General features: G+C 45.9%; 1 protein-coding gene across 1 annotated transcript in view; it reads left to right on the plus strand.

The window, feature by feature from the left end:
- Window positions 1-22,523, plus strand: part of PTPA (protein phosphatase 2 phosphatase activator) — a 206,325-nt gene that overhangs the window by 44,119 nt on the left and 139,683 nt on the right. Inside the window, exon 3 of the mRNA XM_082263098.1 lies at window positions 12,006-12,092. Within this exon, the coding sequence (XP_082119224.1) occupies window positions 12,006-12,092 (87 nt within the window). The remainder of the gene's footprint in view (window positions 1-12,005; window positions 12,093-22,523) is intronic.

Raw genomic sequence — 22,523 nt, forward strand, 5'->3', positions numbered from 1 at the left:
CTATGATGGTTCTCGCCTTTTTTGGTGAGTCCCTAGATACGTTAATTAGGGGGATCACGGGTGGTAAGAGCACGCTCTTACCCTAATCCCACAAGGCTAAGACAGCTCCTGGTAAGAAGCCGTGGACTGGTAAGCAAAAGTCCGGCCAGTCCGGTTCAGCGGCCCACAACAGTGCGGCCTGAAGGGGCGCCCTCACCCGACTCTGGGGTGGGGGGACGCTTGCTCGGTTTCCTTCAGCCATGGCTGTCCCGGGTTCGGGACAGGTGGGTTCAGGAAATCGTTCGATCTGGCTACGAGATCGAGTTTCTCTATAGGCCGGAGCGCAGATTTTTTCCCTCGAATCTTCTACTGTCCCCGGAGCGTTTGCGGGATCTGCATCTAGCGGTGCAGGACCTGAGGGCTCAGGGAGTGGTGGTCCCTGTGCCTCATCGGGACAGGTTTCGGGGGTTCTATTCCAATCTGTTCACCGTGCCCGGGAAGGAGGGCAAGGTACGTCCGATTCTGGCCTTAAAGGCGCTGAACCGCTTTGTGCGGGTGCGCAAGTTCCGCATGGAATCTCTGCGGTCGGTGGTGGCTGCCCTGGTTCCGGGGGAGTTCATGGCTTCCATCGACTTGAAGGATGCGTATCTTCACATCCCGAATTTCGAGGGTCACCAGTGGTACCTTCGATTCGCCATAGCGGAGGATCACTACCAATTTGTGGCGTTGCCCTTTGGTCTCGCCTCGGCTCCACGGGTGTTCACCAAGGTGCGGGCACCGGTTTTGGCTTTGTTGAGAGCCCAGGGCGTCTCTGTCCTAGGGTATCTGGACGATATTCTGGTTCGGTCTGCGACCAGCCAGGGTCTGGAGAAGGCTCTGTCCGTTACGATGCAGTCTCTGCAGGAGTTTGGTTGGACGATAACTTTTCCAAAGTCAGCACTGTGCCCATCGGTTCGTCTCCCTTACCTGGGAATGGTTCTGGACTCTGTCCAGGCGAAGGTCTTCCCACCGGACGACAAACTCGGAACTCTTCAGGAAGGAAGTCGGGTCCCTCGGGGACGCCCCGTCCTCGTCCACTCGGACGTGCATGAGATGTCTGGAATTGATGGTCTCGGCTTTCGAGGCGATTCCCTTCGTCCAGTTTCACACGCGGGGTCTCCAAGCGGAGATCCTGTCCAGGTGGGACGGGCGACCGCGATCTCTGGATCCGGATTTCGTTGGGCCATCGCACCAGAAGGGTTCTTCTGTGGTGGCTCCTGTCCCCGCCGGTATCAGGGGGCAAGTCTTTTCGTCCTCTCTCATGGACGGTGGTCACCACGGATGCCAGCCTGTCGGGCTGGGGTGGTGTTCTGGGCGTTCTGTCCGCCCGGGGAACTTGGTCGGAGGGGGAATCCTCCCTTCCGGTCAGCATTCTGGAATTGCGTGCGATGATTCTCTGCCTTCAACGTTGGCCGGACAGGCTGCAGGGCTGTCCGGTTCGGGTGCAGATGGACATTGCCATGGCGGTGGCTTACGTCATTCGCCAAGGGGACACCAAGAGGGCCCGGGTGGCTCGGGAAGTGGCCGACATTCTGTCTTGGGCCGAGACGCATGTCCCGGCGATATCGGCGGTTCACATTCCAGGGGTTGGAGAACTGGCGGGCGGATTATCTGATGCCGCCAGTCCCTGGACCAGGGGGAATGGCCCCTCCGTCCGGGTGTTCTCCAGATGTTGTGCGCGACGTGGGGTCTTCCGGAGGTGGACCTGTTCGCGTCTCGTCTGTACAGCAAGGTGTACAGGTTCGTGGCAGGGCCACGCGATCCTCGGGCAGACGCGTCAGACGCGTTGGTAGCTCCGTGGCATCAGTACCGACTGATGTATGCGTTTTCACCGTTTCAATTGCTGCCCAGGTTCCTTCGCAGGTTGGTCTCGGAACCAAAACACGGTGATTCTTGTGACACCGGACTGGCCTCGCCGGTCCTGGTACGCAGACCTCGTGCATTTGGCGGTCGACGCCCCGTGGCGTCTGCCTCTTCGGGAAGATCTCCGGTCTCAAGGGCTGATATTTCATCCTGCCTTGCAGTCGCTGGCTTTGCCGGCCTGGCTGTTGAAACCGAGGCCCTGAGGGATAGGGGTCTCTCCCCTGAGGTCATTCACACTTTGATCGACGCGAGGAATTTTTTCCTCGGGGTAGGTCTTTTACCGTATTTCGGAGGCCTATTTTGTCTGGTGTGAGTTCAGGGGGTCTTCACCTCGCCCGTGGTCGGTGTCTGGGGTGTTGTCCTTCCTTCGAAAGGGTGTTGACAGCGTTTGGCGCTGGCTATGATCAAGGGTCAGGTGTCTGCGATGGCCGTTCTTTTTTCAACGTCCTATGGCATCTATCTCCTTGATTGGCACTTTTGTTCGGGGGCATCTGGTCCCTCCTAGGAGGGTGCCTCTGCCTCCTTGGGACTGGAATCTTGTTCTGTCCGTGTTACAACATGGTTCTTTTTTGAACGGATCGGGTAGATCTCGTTGTCTATGTTGTCCTAGAAGGTCACCTTTTTTGGTGGCGATCAATTCGGCTCGCAGAGTGTCGGAGCTGGCAGCCTGTCCTGCCATTGTCCGTATCTGGTCAATCACTTGGTTAAGGTGGTCTTGCGACCTAACCCTTCTTTTTTTCCAAAGAGGGTTTCGGAATTTCACCTCAATGAGGACATTGTCTTGCCTTCGCCTTGCGCGAAGTCTAAACATTCGGAGGAGGTGGTGTTGCACTCCTTGGATGCTGTTCATGGCGATTAGGGTTTACCAAAAATCGTCTGAATCTTTTCACAAGTCGGATTCTTTGTTTGTCCTTCCGGGGGTCCTCGGAAGGGCGTGGCGGCGTCGGCTTCTGCCGTCGCCAATTGGTTCAGACAGGCCGTTGAACAGGCCTATGCTTTGCGGGGAAAAGTTTCCCTTATGCCTGTGAGGGCGCACTCTACCAGATCTCTGAGTACGTCTTGGGCCTGTCGTCATGGGGCTTCTGTGGCCCAGGTGTGTAGGGCGGCGACTTGGTCGACCGTGCACACCTTCACTCTGTTCCACAGAGTGGATGTTCAAGCATCGGCAGATGCTTCCTTTGGCCGCAAGGTTCTTAGTGCGGCGGTCCCTTAGGGTCCCTGGTTTTGGTCCTTTGGGCTGTTTGGGATTTCTTTGTATCCCTGGGTTATTTGTTTTTTTCCTGGGTTATTGCTCCCGTTGAGCAAATTTTTTCTCGTGTTGTTCAGCTGGTTTCCTTCCTTTGGTAAGGTTACTTTCTTGATGTGGAGACTGCGTTACCTTTTAGGCGCGGCTGCGTTTCCCACCCCTCATGTTTGCACTGCTTTGGGACGTCCCCATTGTGACGAATATGAAGATGGCGGCGACTGTCGGAGGACGTAAGAGAAAACGGAATTTTTGTAAAATCTTACCTGTAAAATTCCTTTCTCTGAGTCCTCCGACAGTCGCCGCCCCCGCCCCTCTTTTGGGGTTTAGGTACTCTACTGCTATTCCACTGAAACTGAAGCAGGAAACAGGAAGCAGGAGGGTATAGACTGAGGAGACCACCCCCTGGGGTGGGGATATGTTAAAAGCTTTAATATTGACATATTCTGTTGCCTAGCTACTCCTACGGAGCAAAGTCTAATACCCCATTGTGACGAATATGAAGATGGCGGCGACTGTCGGAGGACTCAGAGAAAGGAATTTTACAGGTAAGATTTTACAAAAATTCCGTTTTTTATCCTTTAAAACAAAGTGCATTTATTTATTTTAAAGGTGGAGTTGGCCTTTAGTTGGCTCCTGTCTAAATTGATGTGAATGTATAATAAATTGTGTGTGTGTGTGTGTGTGTGTGTGTGTGTGTGTGTGTGTGTATATATTCATACAAACGTGAGTACACCCCTCACATTTTTGTAAAATTTTTTATTATAGCTTTTCATGTGACAACACTGAAGAAATTACACTTTACATTGTAGCAAAGTAATGAGTGTACAGCTTGTATAACAGTGTAAATTTGCTGTCCCCTCAAAATAACTCAACACACAGCCATTAATGTCTAAACCGCTGGCAACAAAAGTGAGTACACCCCTAAGTGACAATGTCCAAATTGGGCCCAATTAGCCACTTTCCCTCCCCGGTGTCATGTGACTCGTTAGTGTTACAAGGTCTCAGGTGTGAATGGGGAGCAGGTGTGATAAATTTGGTGTTATCGCTCTCACTCTCTCATACTGGTCACTGGATGTTCAGCATGGCACCTCATGGCAAAGAACTCTCTGAGGATCTGAAAAAAAAGAATTGTTGCTCTACATAAAGATGGCCTAGGCTATAAGAAGATTGCCAAGACCCTGAAACTGAGCTGCAGCACGGTGGCCAAGACCATACAGCGGTTTAACAGGACAGCTTCCAATCAGAACAGGCCTCGCCATGGTCGACCAAAGAAGTTGCGTGTACATGCTCAGCCTTCTATCCAGAGGTTGTTTTTGGGAAATAGACGTATGAGTGCTGCCAATTAGCATTGCTGCAGAGGTTGAAGGGGTGGGGGGTCATCCTGTCAGTGCTCAGACCATACGCCGCACACTGCATCAAATCAGTCTGCATGGCTATCATCCCAGAAGGAAGCCTCTTTTAAAGATGATGCACAAGAAAGCCCGCAAACAGTTTGCTGAAGATGGGAAAGCAGACTGAGGACATGGATTACTGGAACCATCTCCTGTGGTCTGATAAGACCAAGATAAACTTATTTGGTTCAGATGATGTCAACCATGTGTGGCAGCAAGTTGAGGAGTACAAAGACAAGAGTGTATTGCCTACAGTCAAGCATGGAGGTGGGAGTGTCATGGTCTGGGGCTGCATGAGTGCTGCCAGCACTGGGGAGCTACAGTTCTTTGATGGAACCATGAATGCCAACATGTACTGTGACATACTGAAGCAGAACATGATCTCCTCCCTTCAGAGACTGGGCCGCAGGGCAGTATTCCAACATGATAGAGACCCCAAACACACCTCCAAGACGACCACTGCCTTGCTAAAGAAGCTGAGGGTAAAGGTGATGGACTGGCCAAGCATGTCTCCAGACCTAAACCCTATTCAGCATCTGTGGGGCATCCTTAAATAGAAGGTGGAGGAGTGCAAGGTCTCTAACATCCACCAGCTCTGTGAGGTCATCATGGAGGAGTGGAAGAGGACTCCAGTGGCAACCTGTGAAGCTCTGGTGAACTCCATGCCCAAGAGGGTTAAGGCAGTGCTGGAAAATAATGGTGGCCACACAAAATATTGACACTTTGTGCCCAATTTGGACATTTTCACTTAGGCTAGGTTTCCACTAGTGCGGCTACGAAGTCGTGCTACTTCTAGCACGACTTCGTAGCAAAAGTAAACCGCGGCTTCAGTTAGACTTGTCCCTCATATATAGAGGGAAGTCGCGCTCAAAAGTAGTACACGATTTACTTTTGAGGTCGCGGCAACTGAAGCCGCGGCAGTGGAAACGTGCCCCATTGAAAACAATGGGTTTTGACTTGCTGTGCGATTTGACATGTGTCAAGTCGCACCGCAAGTCGCACTAGTGGAAACCGAGCCTTAGGGGTGTACTCACTTTTGTTGCCAGCGGTTTAGACATTAATGGCTGTGTGTTGTTATTTTGAGGGGACAGCAAATTTACACTGTTATACAAGCTGTGCACTCACTACTTTACATTGTAGCAAAGTGTCATTTCTTCAGTGTTGTCACATGAAAAGATGTAATAAAATTATTTACAAAAATGTGAGGGGTGTACTAACTTTTGTGAGATACTGTAAGTACCTGTAATAAATTGTCCCCGATTCGTGTATACATGCAAGTGAGAAGCAGAACATTTGATTGTAAGCTCCTTGAAGGCAGGGACTGATGTGAATGTATAATATATAGAGCACTGTGTAAAATGTCGGTGCTTTTACATGAGTTTAGAAGCTGCCTATGGTTGGGGGGAGCTTCAACCTCCCTCTCCTGAACACAGAAGAATTGTACTCAGGTTAGGAACATTTTGCGTTTTGCATTTTACCACCGCCAGTGGTCAATCTAGTCTGTGTGTACATGCGCCCTAAGAGTAGTTTGTGTTATCCTGGATTTCTACTTTAATTTCCAATATTTTTATTAAAGTTTTTCAAAAAGTAAACAAAGTGTACAATAGTGCAATTTACGCCCATAAGGCTCAAACATATATCTCAAGGATAGCATAACATCCCATAATATAAATCAAGGCACAACTGATACAGATATAGCCGGTGTAAAATAAAAGAAAAAATGCAACAGAAACATAGTAATGGTAAGAATGGCAGCCTGAATCGGCCGCCAGGTTGGCCAGGGGCCCGAGCCACCCCCTCCGGCGCCCCACAAGGGAACACACTGCGCCCAAGGAGGGAGGAGGCCCCAGACCCCCGGCCCTGGCCCCCCACCCTAAACTGAGGGGGGGGCACCGGCTTTCCGGCAGTGCACTGTAATGAGTAAGAACGAAGAAGCAGGGAGAGAGAAGAGAAGGAAAAGAAAGAAAGAAAAAAAAAAAAAAGGGAGAACAAAACAAAAATAGAAAAGGTAGAAGTGAGCAAAGAGAAGGGAAGCAAAGGGTGAAAGAAGGGGAAGAGAGAAGGGGGTAAGTGGTCCACTAGGGCCCAAGCAATAGCAATGAAAGAGAGGGAAGGGGAGTTAGTAGCGGTGGGTCAAGAGGGTAGGGGGGCGTCCGCCCACCCCCAGCAGGTCACCTCGCTCACCCCAGCTCCCGTGTGGGCCAATAGCACTTCCCCTCAATGGGGGCCTGCCAAATATCTGAGCCAAGGGTCCCACGTCTTATCAAACTGGCGCATTTTATCGTTAAGCAGCGCCACCATCCGTTCATTTATCATGATCCACGTCAGCTTGGCTTTGAGCAGCTCCAGCGGTATAACCGGCGAGCGCCAGGAGCGGGCTATCGCAATTTTAGCCGCTGTAAATATAAAAGCTATAAGGCGCTTAGCGGGTTTAGACTCCCCCTTGATCCGCCCACCCAATAAGGCTTGTTGGGGGGATTTAACTAGATTGACTTGCGTCAATGAGTAGATCAAATTGTATGTGCGGATCCAGAAGCGTCTTACTTTCGGGCAAGTCCACCAAGTGTGGAATACCGTGCCCGCTTGTCTGTATCCCCGAAAACAGTCGGGGGACGCGGTACGAACTGCCGCCGCCAATCTGACCGGGACCATGTACCAGCGAAGGAACACCTTGTAGTTGGCCTCTATTAAAGAGGTGTTGAGGATGGATTTGGAGTTAGATTGTGCCAGGGTATTCCATTCAGCTCGGTCTAAGTCATCATTTAGATCTTCCTCCCAGCGGAGCATGTACGGTAGTTTAGTTTCGTCATCATGCAACATGTTATAGATCGAGGATATGTAACTCTTTTGCTTATCCACCATGCGACATAAAAATTCCATTTGCGTGGAGGTAGTGATGTCGCTCTTGTTTTTTAGGGAGGTTACATAATGAGAAATTTGGGTGTAGCGGTAGCATTCACCGCTCGGGAGGGAGTATTTTTCCTCCAGCTGGTCCCTGCTGAGCAATCCACGGTGATCACAGAGATCTGCCAGTCGAAGGAGGCCTTTGTTTGTCCACCACTCGAAAGCCGAGGGGCACAGGCCCGGGGGAAACGAAGGGTTGCCCAACAGAGGAGCCAGAGGCGCGTGGGGGGATTTAAAACTGTGTCTTTTCGAAAGTCTATCCCATATGCCCAGGGAGAAGGACAGAGTGGGGCAGAGCACCCCCGGTCTATCCTTGGCCCTCAACCATAGTGCGTGATGTATCGGAAATGACAGGTGGGCCGATTCCAATCGCATCCAAATGGGGTGAGGAGTTTGGGAATGGAAGCGAATTAGGTGAGCAAGTTGAGCCGCGTGATAGTATTTCACCAAATCAGGGACCCCCAGTCCACCCCTAAGCTTCGGGGTGAAGAGAGTACGTCTATTCACCCTGGGCCTCTTGTCCCCCCATATAAAGCGGATAAGTGTCCCCTGAAAGTCCCTGAGGTCCGACATGTGCAGCATCACAGGTAGAGTGCGAAACAAATATAGCAGTCTAGGCAAGATGTTCATTTTGACTGTATTCAACCTACCGAACCACGATGGAGGGCTGACGGATTTCTACTTTAAAGAGGAGTTCCGCCCCCCCATAAAAAAATTTAAAGTCAGCAGCTACAAATACTGTGGCTGCTGACTTTTAAATATTAGAACTTACCTGTCCAGGTATTTTCAGATTGGCTCTCGGGTGCCGCCGCCATTCAGGGTAATAGAATCCGGCAGTGAAGCCTTTCACAGCTGGTTCTATACCTAAAAACAATTAAACAAAAAAAAAAAAAAAACCTTAGGTGTTAAGTGATATAAAAAAAAATATATATATATATTTTTTTCATAAATAATATACTAATAACATAATTTGTATGCATTTAGTGTTTTTTTTTCTTCCTTTTGAGCTTCCTATCATACTATGGGTATTTATGCCCCCTGTGTTGTTGGACCTATAGTCCTGTAGCAGTCTTCGCTACGTGTGCGCTCCCACATGGAACTACAACTGTTCATGTCCCCGCTCAGACAAGCAGTGCAGGAGGGACACAGAGCCACTTTAAATCCCCTCTGCATGTACAGTTGTAGTTCCAAGCAGGGTAGCCACACACAGAGGAGACTCCTAAGGGACTCCATGGGTTCCGGTGGCATAGGGGGCACAGATATAATGGGAGTGCGGCAACTCGGCCAGGGAACAGTTTAAAATAGAAGCTCAGAGGAGGAAATTTATAATAAAAACCACAAATGCATGTATGTTATGCTGTTACCATCTGATTTATGGACAAATCTACTTTTAATATCACTTTAAGTTATGCTATGGGGATGAAAACATATAATATATATTAAAGCGTAACTCCACTTTTGTTGAAAAAAAAAAAAACATTCCCCTCTGGGTGATCTCTGTACATTACAAGGAATATAACAAACTTTGTTGCAGATTCCTACCTTTTGTTATTCTGAAGAAATCCCTGTTTGATCCTCTGTGCTGAGTGGGTCAAATGGGAGTGGTTTCATAATTATCTATCAGCTGTGGCAGCTGCAGGGCTCTGAGAAATCTGCTGGGTCTGCATCCCTTTAGATGTGTTCCTATTGGGAGTATCTCACCAAAAATAACATTTTTTGTTGCAGGGGATGCCAGAAATCTGACTTGTATCTTAGGTAGACTTCTGGGAAAATTGGTGAGCCAATCACACAAGCAGGAAATGATGTTTCTGGGGGTGTGGTCAGTATACATTCTGTGTACAGAACACCTCCAGGTGGCCATATTGCATTGCATTTTACAGTAAATTACAACAGCTGCAGATTGAAAAGGAAAGGTCATTTTTCATAACCTTCAATTACAATACGATTTGTGTCCCAATTGTATACACTATATTGTTTTTTCTTTATTTGCTATTTTTTTTCCCCCGCCCAAGGGGAGTTACCCTTTAACCTCTTTGCGACCGCTCCCCGCCGCCGATATACTGTGGAAGGCAGCCGCTCCCAGGCAAATCGCCGTAACTGTACGGCGCATGCGAGCAGGAGGCTTGGGGGCGAGCGCACGCCGCCAGCGGCACGCTCTCACCCCCGCTCATCAGCGGGGAAGCCGATGCAGCGGGCAGATGGCTCCAATTGCCGTCTGACACCCACGATCGTTCCCCGCTGAGACAGAAGAACGGTCAACTGTTGTAAACACAGCTGACTGTTCTTCTCTCTGAAATGATCACAGAGCGCCTGTGATCCTTCTATGTAGGATCACATGTCTCTATGGTCATTTCAGAAGCCACGCCCCCCCCACAGTTAGAATCACTCCCCTAGGCTCACATTTAACCCCTTGATCAACCACAATGTTAACCCCTTCCCTGCCAGTGTCATTATTACAGTAACAGTGCATATTTTTAGTACTGATTACTGTAGTAATGTCACTGGTCCCCCCAAAAGTGTCAAAAATATCAGTTAGGGGTCCGATCTGTCCGCCGCAGAGGCTCTGAGGAAGAGGCGCCGCCTCAAAACGCGTAAGCCTGCACAGCTTCAGGGGACGATTTTTTTTTTTTTTTTATTTATATACAAAAATGTTTTGCCTTTTATTTCTATTTTAAACTGAATGCATTATTTTACATGGCAATCATTTGCAATCACTTTAAGCTCTTCCATTGTGCAAAATTTTGTATTTATGGGTCACTGCTTTGCATGTTTCCTCAATATCCGAATCCCCTATGATGCCTTAGTTGTAGCTACTTGTGCTGAGTCCTGAGCAGCCTAAGGGCTCATGCACACTGCAGCTCAAAAAAAAAAAAAAGCTGCTGTTTCAGGCATTTGAGCGTTTATTTTTCTGCTTAACCACTTAAGCCCCGGAAGATTTTACCCCCTTCCTGACCAGGGCCTATTTTGCGATTCGGCACTGCGTGACTTTAACAAACAATTGCGTGGTTGTGCGACGCTGTACCTAAACAAATTTGACTTTTTTTTTTTTTCCCCCCACAAACAGAGCTTTCTTTTGGTGGTATTTGATCACCTGTGCGATTTATTTATTTATTTTTTTGTTTGATCATGCGCTATAAACCAAAAAACAGCGTCAATTTTGCAAAAATAACAATATTTTTCTCATTTTTTTATATGAAATTCCCCCCCAAAAAAATGTAAAAATCAAAATTATTTAACATTTTCGGCCAATTTGTTTTCTGCTACATATGTTTGATAAAAAAAATCGCAAAAAGCGTATTTTTGATTGGTTTGCGCAAAAGTTATTGCGTTTACGAACAAAGGGAAAGATTTTTGGAATTTTTGGTGTTTTTTCTTTAACGCGTAATGGTGGCGATCTGCGATTTTTTTTTTTTTTTTTTTTTTTTTTTTTGCGACAGATCGGACCCTTGATTGACATTTTTGACACTTTTGGGGTTACCAGTGGCATTGCTACAGTAATCAGTGCTATACATATGCACTGTTACTGTAAAATGACACTGGCAGTGAAGGGGTTAACTTTTTTTTTTGAGAGGGAGGAGTTATGTGTGTCCCTAGGGGCGTGATTCTAACTGTGATTTGGCTGTGGCTTGAGGTGTAGGAACAGTGATCAACGGTCCTACATAGCAGAACCGTATGATCACCATTCTTACACAGGGGAGAATGACAGGCGGCTTGTTTACATTAGCCGCCTGCCTTTCTCCCTCTCCACCGACGATCGCGAGTGACCGGCGGACGATCGGGTCCGCCAGTCTCCCGAGACCCTCACAGGCTAGCGACGTAGACCTACGTCGCTTTACCTGTAAGGGGCTGACCGCCGCAGTAAATAGTCGTGCGGCAGTCGGCAAGCGGTTAAAAGCTTGAAGAATTTTTATTTTTTTGTGCTCTTTTGCACGGTTTTGAGCTTTTGTGAGCATAAGCATTTTTTTTTTTTACACCCAACTCTTCCCTTTTCCATTTTTTTTTTTTTTTTTTTGTGTTTTTTTGCGTGTTTTGTTGAGTTTTTTTTTCTGCTTGTAAGCTTCTAAAAAAGATTCTGGAGTTTCCTGACACAAAAAAGAGAGCTCTAAAAAGTTCAAAAGCCTGCAGGAGCAACTTCTTTGAGCTTCTTTGAGCTGCAGTGTGCATGAGACCTAACAACAGTTGTCACAAAGAACCATTGTGTATTATTGTTGGATTGTAGTACCTGTTTTTTGCCTCTAGATGGCACAGGAGGACCTAATTCCTACCCCATCCCTATAATACCCTGGGAGTGTGTGTTCTATAATAATACACAGTGGGTTCCTGAACAAATGGGGATTCCCCGTGTTAATCAGAAATCTGTTTTAAAATATAACTGATAGCATTACTTTGTGTCTACTTTGTAATAGGGTGTATGTTTGTCGATGGCCGTCTCTGGTATTTACAGGCAACATGTGCTCTTTAGATCTTCCACAAAGCAGACCTCATGGATTTCTTCCCAGCTGTGTCTTCCGTTTTTATCACTGGAGAATGAATGTGGAGTGTGTCATGTGATCTCTTCTAACCATCTGTGTTTCTCCCCACAGGCATATGCCGATTACATGGGTTTTATCCTCACGTTAAATGAGAGTGTGAAGGGGAAGAAGTTGACCTGTGACTATCGGGTGTCAGAGGTAGGTTTGGATTGATGATTGCACATACAGCATCTTGTCTAGCCCTGTTTTCTTGCATACAGTAAGGGCTCTTTCACACAGTTCAGATCCGCCTGTCCGTTTTTTTGGCGAATCTGAACGGTCCCCCCATGCATCCCTATGGGGCATCGGATGTCAGCGGGGACATCCGATCTGTCAAATCTGGACGGATGGAAACCCTATATTCCATCAGTCCAGCGGATCGGATGAGAACGGACCGATGGTCCGTCCCCATCCAATTCCCCCATTGAGATGTATGGGGAACTGACCGCTGTGTCTCCGCACACAGTGCGTAGAACAGCTGTCATCCTCCTGCTCCGCGGGGGATCGGCGGATCGATCCCCCGCTGAGATGAACAGAATCTGTCCGACGGACGGGCTGTGTGAAGGGGGCCTAATTCTGTACATGCTTAGACACTGTCATCTTACCTATGCAGATCAAAGTAAGTGTGTGACTCTACAAAGGCCCCCTTCTCCCCAACCTGCTTCCACTCACATTGCCATCACTCTCCCATTGCTTCCTCCTCTGTTGCCGCTGACACTACCCAGAAATTTCAGGTACAAAGGCCTATATGACAGTGGTGAGGCCTAGCAGCCAGGCACAAGGGCCATGACCAAGGGAGTAATATCGCCAGTCACGAGGGCCATGACCAAGGGAGTAATATCACCGTTACCTCTGGTCATTAACAGCACCGATTCTAGGGTCAACTGTGATTGAGTTATTATTATAAATAAGATGATGATAAGGGGGTTGGTTGCTCTTTGCAAATGCACGGTCACTTTCTCATTATGGGCAAGGTAACCTAGTTACATAGTTAGTCAGGTTGAAAAGAGACACCAGTCAATCTGGCTCAAAAAACAAAAAAACAGTTAAGAAAACCCAACGATACAATCCCATATACACAATCCTATACCCACTGTTGATCCAGAGGAAGGCGAAAAACCCCAGCAAAGCATGATCCAATTTGCTACAGCAGGGGAAAAAAATCCTTCCTGATCCCCCGAGAGGCAATTGGATATTCCCTGGATCAACTTTACCTATAAGGCCCTGTTCACACCTGAGCATTTTTCAGCTCATAAAACGCTCATCTGTGAAAATCCAAAACACCCAACAATCAAAATCCCATTCATTTCAGTGGCCCCTGTTCACATCTGAGTGTTTTGTCCCCTGAAGCAAAACGCCTGTAGGGGAAAAAATTACATGAGCTTCTTTTTGGGCCTGTCTCCAATAAACTCCTGAAAAACCACCTGAAAACGCCCAAAAAAACTCCTGAAAACAATATGCTCAGGTGTGAATGGAGCCTAAATATTTAAATATTAGTACCCAGTTATATTATGTACACCTAGGAAAGAATCCAGGCCTTTTTAAAGAAATCTACTGAGCTAGACAGAACCACCTCTGGAGGGAGTCTATTCCACATTTTCACAGCTCTTACTGTGAAGAAACCTTTCCGTATTTGGAGACAAAGTCTGTTTTCCTCTAGACATGAAGAGTGCCGGCTTGTCCTCTGTGTTGACCTTAAAGTGAATAACTCAACACCAAGTTCACTATATGGACCCCTTATGTATTTATACATGGTGATCATATCTCCCCTTAATCTCCTCTTCTCAAGAGAGAATAAATTCAGTTCCTCTAATCTTTCCTCATAGCTGAAGTCCTCCATGCCTCTTATCAGTTTGGTTTCCCTTCTCTGCACTTTCTCCAGTTCCCCGATATCCTTTTTGAGAACTGGTGCCCAAAACTGAACTGCATTTTCCAGATGAGGTCTTACTAATGATTTGTACAGGGGCAAAATTATATCTCTCTCTCTGGAGTCCATGCCTCTGTTAATACAAGAAAGGACTTTGCTTGCTTTGGAAACCGCAGTTTGGCATTGCAATTGCTATTTTTAGGCTTATGATTTACCAGAACATCCAGATCCTTCTCGGATTTTGGAATTTCCCAATTCAATTCCCCCTAGTAACAATGCAGCCAGCTAACTTCAAAGCACTCATCTGAGACACTTGCAGTTGGTTTCACCACAAGAACGATGTTTTGTTAGTAAAGCTCAGATCTGCTAAAAAAATATTAAGAGGGCCTGTCTAAGCACTCATTTTAATTTATTATTAATTTTCTTTATTTTTTTAATTCATACCCAATCACGTTGGTTCTTGAATGAAGGGATTAATGTTAGCGCGCAATGTATAGTGTCATCAAAACTAGTTGAACACAGTCCATAAAGTCCATAATAAAGATGAGTACACCTGTAAATATGGAAGTCTGATCTGCAATAAGCACTAAGGGCAGCAATAGCGCTTCTAAGGGTTGAAGCCAGCTCTGTAGATAAATGCAAGGAAAGGAAAGAGAAAACCGCCTCTAAGTTCAGTATTTTATTATGCAGACAGGCAAACCAGTGAAGACTCCCATAATGGCTGCTCAATGTAGGCTCATCTGGGGTGTGCAAGCCCAATAGTGGATGTCCAGCAAACAAGCGCCTTTACAGTCCAGGGATATAGCTGTCAGGATGGCTGCGGAAGACGGGAGAGTGCCGGCTAGTCTGCGTCTTCCGGGTACGACTCGTGGTGGACCAACTCGAGACGAAGCGTCGTTCAGCATGCGTCGTCAGCAAAGGGCAGAGGAGAACCACAACGCGTTTCAGAGCATGTGCAGCTATTATGTGAGTCTTCACTTGTTTGCCTGTGTGCATAATAAAATACTGCACTTAGAGGTGCTTTTGTCTTTCCTTTCTTGAATTATAATATAGATCAGTGGTCCTCAACCCTGGCCTACAGGGCCCACTAACAGGCCAGATTTTAGGTATTACCTTGGGGAGATGCAGGCTAAAGTACTGCAATCACTGGGCAGCAAATGATATCACCTGGGATGTATTTCAGTTATCTTGAAAATCTGGCCTGGTAGTGGGCCCTGTAGGCCAGGGTTGAGGACCAATGATATAGATCATAGTTATACACTATATTGTCAAAAATATTTGGACGCCTGCCTTTACACGCACATAACCTTTTAATGCCATTCAAGTCTTAGTCCGTAGGGTTCAATATTGAGTTGGCCCACCCTTTACAGCTATAACAGCTTCAACTCTTCTGGGAAGGCTGTCCACAAGGTTTAGAAGTGTGTCTATGGGAATGTTAGACCATTGTTTCAGAAGCGCATTTGTGAGGTCAAACACTGATGTTTACGTCAAGGCCTGGCTTGCAGTCTCCGCTCTAATTCAATTGTTTATGGACCTTGTTTTGTGCACTGGTCCAAATCATTTGGTGGAGGGGGGATTATGGTGTGGGGTTGTTTTTTTTAGGAGTTGAGCTTGGCTCCTTAGTTCCAGTGAAGGGAACTCTTAAGGCGTCGGCATACCAAGACATTTTGGACAATTTCATGCTCCCAACTTTGTGGGAACAGTTTGGGGATGGCCCCTTCCTGTTCCAACATGACTGCGCACCAGTGCACAAAGCAAGGTCCATAAAGACATGGATGAGCGAGCTTGGGGTGGAGGAACTTGACTGGCCTGCACAGAGTCCTGACATCAGCCCAAAAGAACACCTTTGGGATGAATTAGAGCGCAGACTGCGAGTCAAGCCTTTTCATCCAACATCAGTGCCTGACCTCACAAAGGAGCTTCTAGTCAAAGATTCCCATAGACACACTCCCAAACCTTGTGGACAGCCTTTCCAGAAGAGTTGAAGCTGTTAGAGCTGCAAAGGGTGGGCCAACTCAACATTGAACCCTACGGATTAAGACTGCCCACATGGAAGGAAAATATATATTTAAAATATATTTTAAAAAACATTGAAATGCTACAATTTTGGCCATATTCAATCTATTTCTAAAAATGTTTCCCTAAATATATTTGAAATATATTTTTCTTCCTTATGGGTGGGATGCCATTAAAGCGGAGTTCCACCCGTTCTGGTTTTTATTAAAAGTCAGCAGCTACAAAGCTTTAAGTAAACACACACACTCACCTGTGCCACAGTCCACCGATGCCAGCAGTGGGAGCCTTGCTTCGCTCCCTCTTCTCCCCACGGCGCCGGCATCTCTAGTGTGGGCTCCTGGCTGTGACAGCTTGTCGCTTATCAGCCGGATGCACACTACACATGCGCCAGTGGTGCTGCGCGTTCTGAGTGGACGAGCAATCTTCTGGGACCGGTGACGTGTCCCAGAAGATTGCAGGGAGGGAGGGGGAGAGGAGAACTTTCGCTTGAGCTGCCTTAGCGGCCCGAGCGGAAGGGAGAGGGGGGGTACCTGTCAAATCTAGGTACCCCCCCCAAAAAAATGACATGCCAAATGTGGCATGTCAGGGGGGGTCAGGAGCACTTAAAGCGGAAGTTCCACTTTTGGGTGGAACTCCACTTTAAAGTTCATGTGCGTGTAAAGCAGGCGTCCCAATACTTTTGGTAATGTAGTGTATGTTACTAGTTCTTGGTGGGCGTAAAAGAGATTGTACAGTCAGATTGTAAGGTGTATGGCCTGCCTAAAGCTAGAACCCCAAATCCCTCCCTCCCCCCTCCTCATCACTCTTATGTACATTATTACAAATGTCATACCAGTAGTCATACCTCTCTCTCTAATTGCTACGTTGGTTAAAAAAAAGTTAGAAAATATATCTAAAAATGTAATGCTACTATAATATACCTGAATCTATGGTTAGGTGAACCGCATCTCCGGGGTTATATCTTCTTCACTGCTGGACGGAGGGTCGCTGTCTAGGTGATGTGGATTCTTCCTATTGACAGTCCAGCTGTGGGGTCCCCTCAAGCTCTAGAACAGGGGTTTCCGGTCTAGAACTGGTTAAATGGGGACTCGGCCGCTCTCATGTTGATCTGGATGGACTGGTGTCAAGCTTACCAACGACAGTGCCTTGAAAAAGTATTCATACCGCTTGAAATTTTCCACATTTTGTCATGTTACAGCCAAAAACGTGAATGTATTTTATTGGGATTTTATGTAATAGACCGACACAAAGTGGAAGGAAAATGATAAATGGTTTTCAACATTTTTTTTTTTTTACAAATAAATATGTGAAAAGTGTGGCGTGCATTTGTATTCACCCCCTTTTTACTCTGATACCCCTTACTAAAATCTAGTGGAACCAATTGCCTTCAGATGTCACCTAATTAGTAAATTGATTCCACCTTTGTGTAATTTAATCTCTGTGTAAATGCAGCTGTTCTGTGAATCCCTCAGAGGTTTGTTAGAGAACCTCTTTGAATCCCTCAGAGATTTGTTAGAGAACCTTAGTGAATAAACAGCATCATGAAGGCCAAGGAACACACCAGGCAGGTCAGGGATAAAGTTGTGGAGAAGTTTAAAGCAGGATTAGGTTATAAAAAAAATATCCCAAGCTTTGAACATCTCACGGAGCACTGTTCAATCCATCAACCGAAAACGGAAAGAGTATGGCACAACTGCAACCCTACCAAGACATGGCCATCCACCTAAACTGACCAGCCGGGCAAGGAGAACATTCATCAGAGAAGCAGCCAAGAGGCCCATGGGAACTCTGGAGGAGCTGCAGAGATCCACAGTTAGGTGGGAGAAGAGAATCTGTCCACAGGACTACTATTAGTCATGCACTCCATAAATCTGGCCTTTATAGAAGAGTGGCAAGAAAAAAGCCATTGTTGAAAGAAAGCCATAAGAATTCCTGTTTGCAGTTTGCGAGAAGCCATGTGGGGGAGAAGCAAACGTTGAAGAAGGTGCTCTGGACAGACGAGACCAAAACTGAACGTTTTGCCCTAAAAGCAAAACGCTATGTGTGGTGGAAAACTAACACACATCACCCTGAACACACCATTCCCACTGTGAAACATGGTGGTGGCAGCGTCATGTTGTGGGGATGCTTTTCTTCAGCAGGGACAGGGAAGCTCGTCAGAGTTGATGGGAAGATGGATGGAGCCAAATACTGGGCAATCTTAGAAGAAAACCTGTTAGAGTCTGCAAAAGACTTGAGACTGGGGCAGAGGTTCGCCTTCCAGCAGGACAACAACCCTAAACATACAGCCAGAGCTACAATGGAATGGTCTAGATCAGGGGTCTTCAAACTATGGCCCTCCACGTTGTTCAGGAACTACAATTTCCATCATGTCTGGTCATGCCTGTGGATGTCAGAGTTTTACAATGCCTCATGGGATGTGTAGTTTGGCAGCAGCTGGAGGGCCGTAGTTTGAGGATCCCTGGTAGATCAAAGCATATTCATGCTTTATAATGGCCCAGTCAAAGTCCAGACCTAAATCCAATTGAGAATCTGTGGCAAGACTTGAAAATTGCTGTTCACTGATGCTCTCCATCCAATCTGACAGAGCTCGAGCTATTTTGGAATAATGGGCAAAAATGTCCTTCTCTAGATGTGCAAAGCTGGTAGAGACATCCCCAAAAAGACTTGCAGCTGTAATTGCAGCGAAAGGCGGTTCTACAAAGTATTGACTCCGGGGGGTGAATACAAATGCACACCACACTTTTCACATAATTAATTGTAAAAAATATGAAAACCATTTATCATTTTCCTTCCACTTCACAATTATGTGTCACTTTGTGTTGATCTATCACATAAAATCCCAATAAAATACATTTACGTTTTTGGTTGTAACATGACAAAATGTGGAAAATTTTAAGGGCTATGAATACTTTTTTAAGGCATTGTATGCAACTTTATATTCAAATAAATATTTTTTCAGAACTGAACATAAAAAATAAAAACTTTTAGACTCCATAGAATAGCATACAAACAGCCTATGGTGAGTCTGTGTCACACAACTAGCTGCTTTAGTCACTGGATCCCTGTAGTGCTGAATCCTTTTCTAATGACCAGCATGGATCTGTGTCTGTAAAAATTCATAGGCTTGTGTTCAGTATATTGCTTCTCATTGAATGCATGTAAGGTCCTTGTGTGTACAACAGTGTCACCCAGTGGCCAAATTAAGGTACTACAAGGCACAGTGACTGCCTGTTTTTACTAGTGGATTTTTGACCATTTTCTATACATTTGGGTATCCTAATTTTAGAGAGAATGAAGAGCTACACATAAGTATTTTATTTTTAAACCTAAGAACAATACAAACCATTCCTCTTCACTTCAGTATTCAACATTACAAGTTAACTCATAATGGCATATGTTCAGAATTAATATTGAATGGAGGAGCAGTGCATTAATAACAGTTCATGATATGTATAGACTTGGGTTAGGAGTTTCCCAGAATGTACTGCAATTTTTCATCCTGTATGATAAATATCAGAGTTTTAGAATTTAGAAATGTTTCTGTCCTTTGAGACTGCAGTGGTTTTTTAATAGTAGGCTAGGTAGTTTTAGGCCTAAACTACTCTAACAGAGATTCACATCTAATTGGTTAGATGGTGGCCCAACAGGTCAAAAATCTTCAATCAAAACATATTCAAGAAAATAGAACCATTCAGGGGTATAAAATGTTTTATATACAGTATCTCACAAAAGTGAGTACACCCTTCACATTTTTGAAAATATTTTAGTATATCCTTTCATGTGACGACACTGAAGAAATGACGCTTTGCTACAATGTGAAGTAGTGAGTGTACAGCTTGTATAACAGTGTAAATTTACTGTCCCCTCAAAATAACTCAACACACAGCCAATAATGTCTAAACTGCTGGCAACAAAAGTGAGTACACCCCTAAGTGAAAATGTTGAAATTGGGCCCAATTAGCCATTTTCCCTCCCCGGTGTCATGTGACTCGTTAGTGTTACAAGGTCTCAGGTGTGAATGGGGAGCAGGTGTGTTAAATTTGGTGTTATCGCTCTCACTCTCTCATACTGGTCACTGGAAGTTCAACATGGCACCTCATGGCAAAGAACTCTCTGAGGATCTGAAAAAAATAATTGTTGCTCTACATAAAGATGGCCTAGGCTATAAGAATATTGCGTAGACCCTGAAACTGAACTGCAGCACAGTGGCCAAGACCATACAGCGGTTTAACAGGACAGGTTCCACTCAGAACAGGCCTCGCCATGGTCGACCAAAGGAGTTGAGTGCACTTGCTCAGCGTCATACCCAGAGGTTGTCTTTTTGGTAAATGGACGTATGAGTGCTGCCAGCATTGCTGCAGAGGTTGAAGGGGTGGGGGGTCTGCCTGTCAGTGCTCAGACCATATGCCGCACACTGCATCAAATTGGTCTGCATGGCTGTCATCCCAGAAGGAAGTGTCTTCTAATAATGATGCACAAGAAAGCCCACAGTTTACTGAAGACAAGCAGACTAAGGACATGAATTACTGGAACCATGTCCTGTGGTCTGATGAGACCAGGATAAACGTATTTGGTTCAGATGTCAAGCGTGTGTGGCGACAACCAGGTGAGGAGTACAAAGACAAGTGTGTCTTGCCTACAGTCAAGCATGGTGGTGAGAGTGTCATGGTCTGGGGCTGCATGAGTGCTGCAGGCACTGGGGAGCTGTAGTTCATTGATGGAACCATGAATGCCAACATATACTCGGACATACTGAAGCCGAGCATGATCTCCCTCCCTTTGGAGACTGGGCTGCAGGGCAGTATTCCAACATGATAACCACCCCAAACACACCTCCAAGATTACCAAAGAAGCTGAGGGTTAAAGTGATGGACTGGTTAAGTATGTCTCCAGACCTAAACCCTATTGAGCATCTGTGGGGCATCCTCAAGCGGAAGGTGGAGGAGCGCAACATGGCAAGTGATACTTGGTACAGATATTTATTTCGGTGCTTGGAACTGGCCTCAAGTCATCTGAATGACTCAGAAGAGTGGCATGCCCCCTTCTTCTCCTTTATGGACTGTCTACTCCTTCCTTCTTCAGGACAGTCAACAAATGCAGAGCAACGTCTGTGCTCTTTTATTAGACAGTCCAAAATTCACTGCACACAGTGAAGACTTATAAAAACTCTTTATTTAATGGGTGCTTCAAACAATAACTATTACTGTTTTTTAATTTTAATCAAAGTATTTACACCTATGTATGTCATATTTACACCATTGTAGTTATTTAAATGTTAGTGCACACCCCTAGGGATCCCTGCAATTGCTGCACCTCTCACTCAATCCTTTACCCCTATGTTGTTGTTCAGTCATTTTGTTGTGTCCGACTCTTTGTGAACTCATGGACCATAGCGCTCCAGGGATTTCTATTCTCCACTGCCTCCTGGAGCTTGCTTAACTTCATGTTCATTGTTTCAACAATGCTATCCATCCATCTTGTTTTCGGTCATCCTCTTCTCCTTTTTCCTTCCATGTTTCCCAGCATCAGGGTCTTTTCCAATGAGTCCTCTCTTCGCATTAGGTGGCCAAAGATGTTGAGTTTCAGCTTCAGCATCTGTACTCCCAGTGAATATTCAGGGTTGATTTCCTTCAAGACTGATTGGTTCGATCTTCTTGCCGCCATCCAAGGAACTTACCCCTATATACACATAGACAAAACAATTGTAGCTTTAGCGATCTTCTCTTCCTATTCTTTACACTCATCATATTGGAAAACGCTATACAAAAAGCAACTCGTTTATCCCTCGTTTAGGGAGCATGGGAGGAAATAAGTTCTTTATTTACATCTGAAGTGCCAACTGTGTGTCGAGAACTGCTTGTTTATAGCATCGATATGGCTTACAACTATGGAGACATTTTATTCCAGCTTGCTCTAAGCTTTTTTTAATGCTTGCTGTCCCCTAACAATGTAACAGACTATGGAAATCATGGCTCGTTAAACAATAAGCGCATAAAACTACTCGAGTACTGTTGAGGGGAATCTAAAAAACCCAACCCAAAGTGGATGTACATGCCACAATGGCCAAATGTGTGTGTCTGGCTCTGCCTCTACATCAGTTTTCTAAGCCCTTTTGTCTGGGATCACATTACTGGATGCCTAGTTGTTCACATGATATGAGCCGAATAGTCTTTGGAGACTGAGTGGCACTTTATTTAGGAAAGGTAAGTATTTAAAGCCCTTCAAGCAAGGTTTGCTTGTTTCCGGAGGCTGCCCCACCCCTTGTCAAAATGTTGCAGTACAGCAGGGATATGCAAACTGTGGCCCTCCAGATGTTGCAGAACCACAAGTCCCATGAGGCATAGCAAGACTGACAGCCACAAGCATGACACTCAGAGGCAGAGGCATGATGGGACTTGTAGTTTTGCAACAGCTGGAGGGCCACAGTTTGCATACCCCTGCAGTACAGTAAAAAAAAAGCCTCTACATCTATAGGGTTTAAAAAAAAAAAAAAAAAAGGTACATATGTGTTCCTTACCCCCGGCTTCCATACTGCAAGGGGTGACCTCACCATATTTCCAGCAAGTTCATGAGAAATGCTAAGCAATCGGATCCCACGAGAGATAAAAACAGCTGCTGATGAGGCTTGTGCTTGTAATCCGTATAGCAGAAAGAACATTGAAGGTCCAGCTCACTTCTAGTCTATTCACATTGTTTTCAAACAC

The sequence above is a fragment of the Pelophylax lessonae genome (assembly GCF_965119305.1).
Source record: "Pelophylax lessonae genome assembly, chromosome: 7".
NCBI lineage: Eukaryota > Metazoa > Chordata > Amphibia > Anura > Ranidae > Pelophylax > Pelophylax lessonae.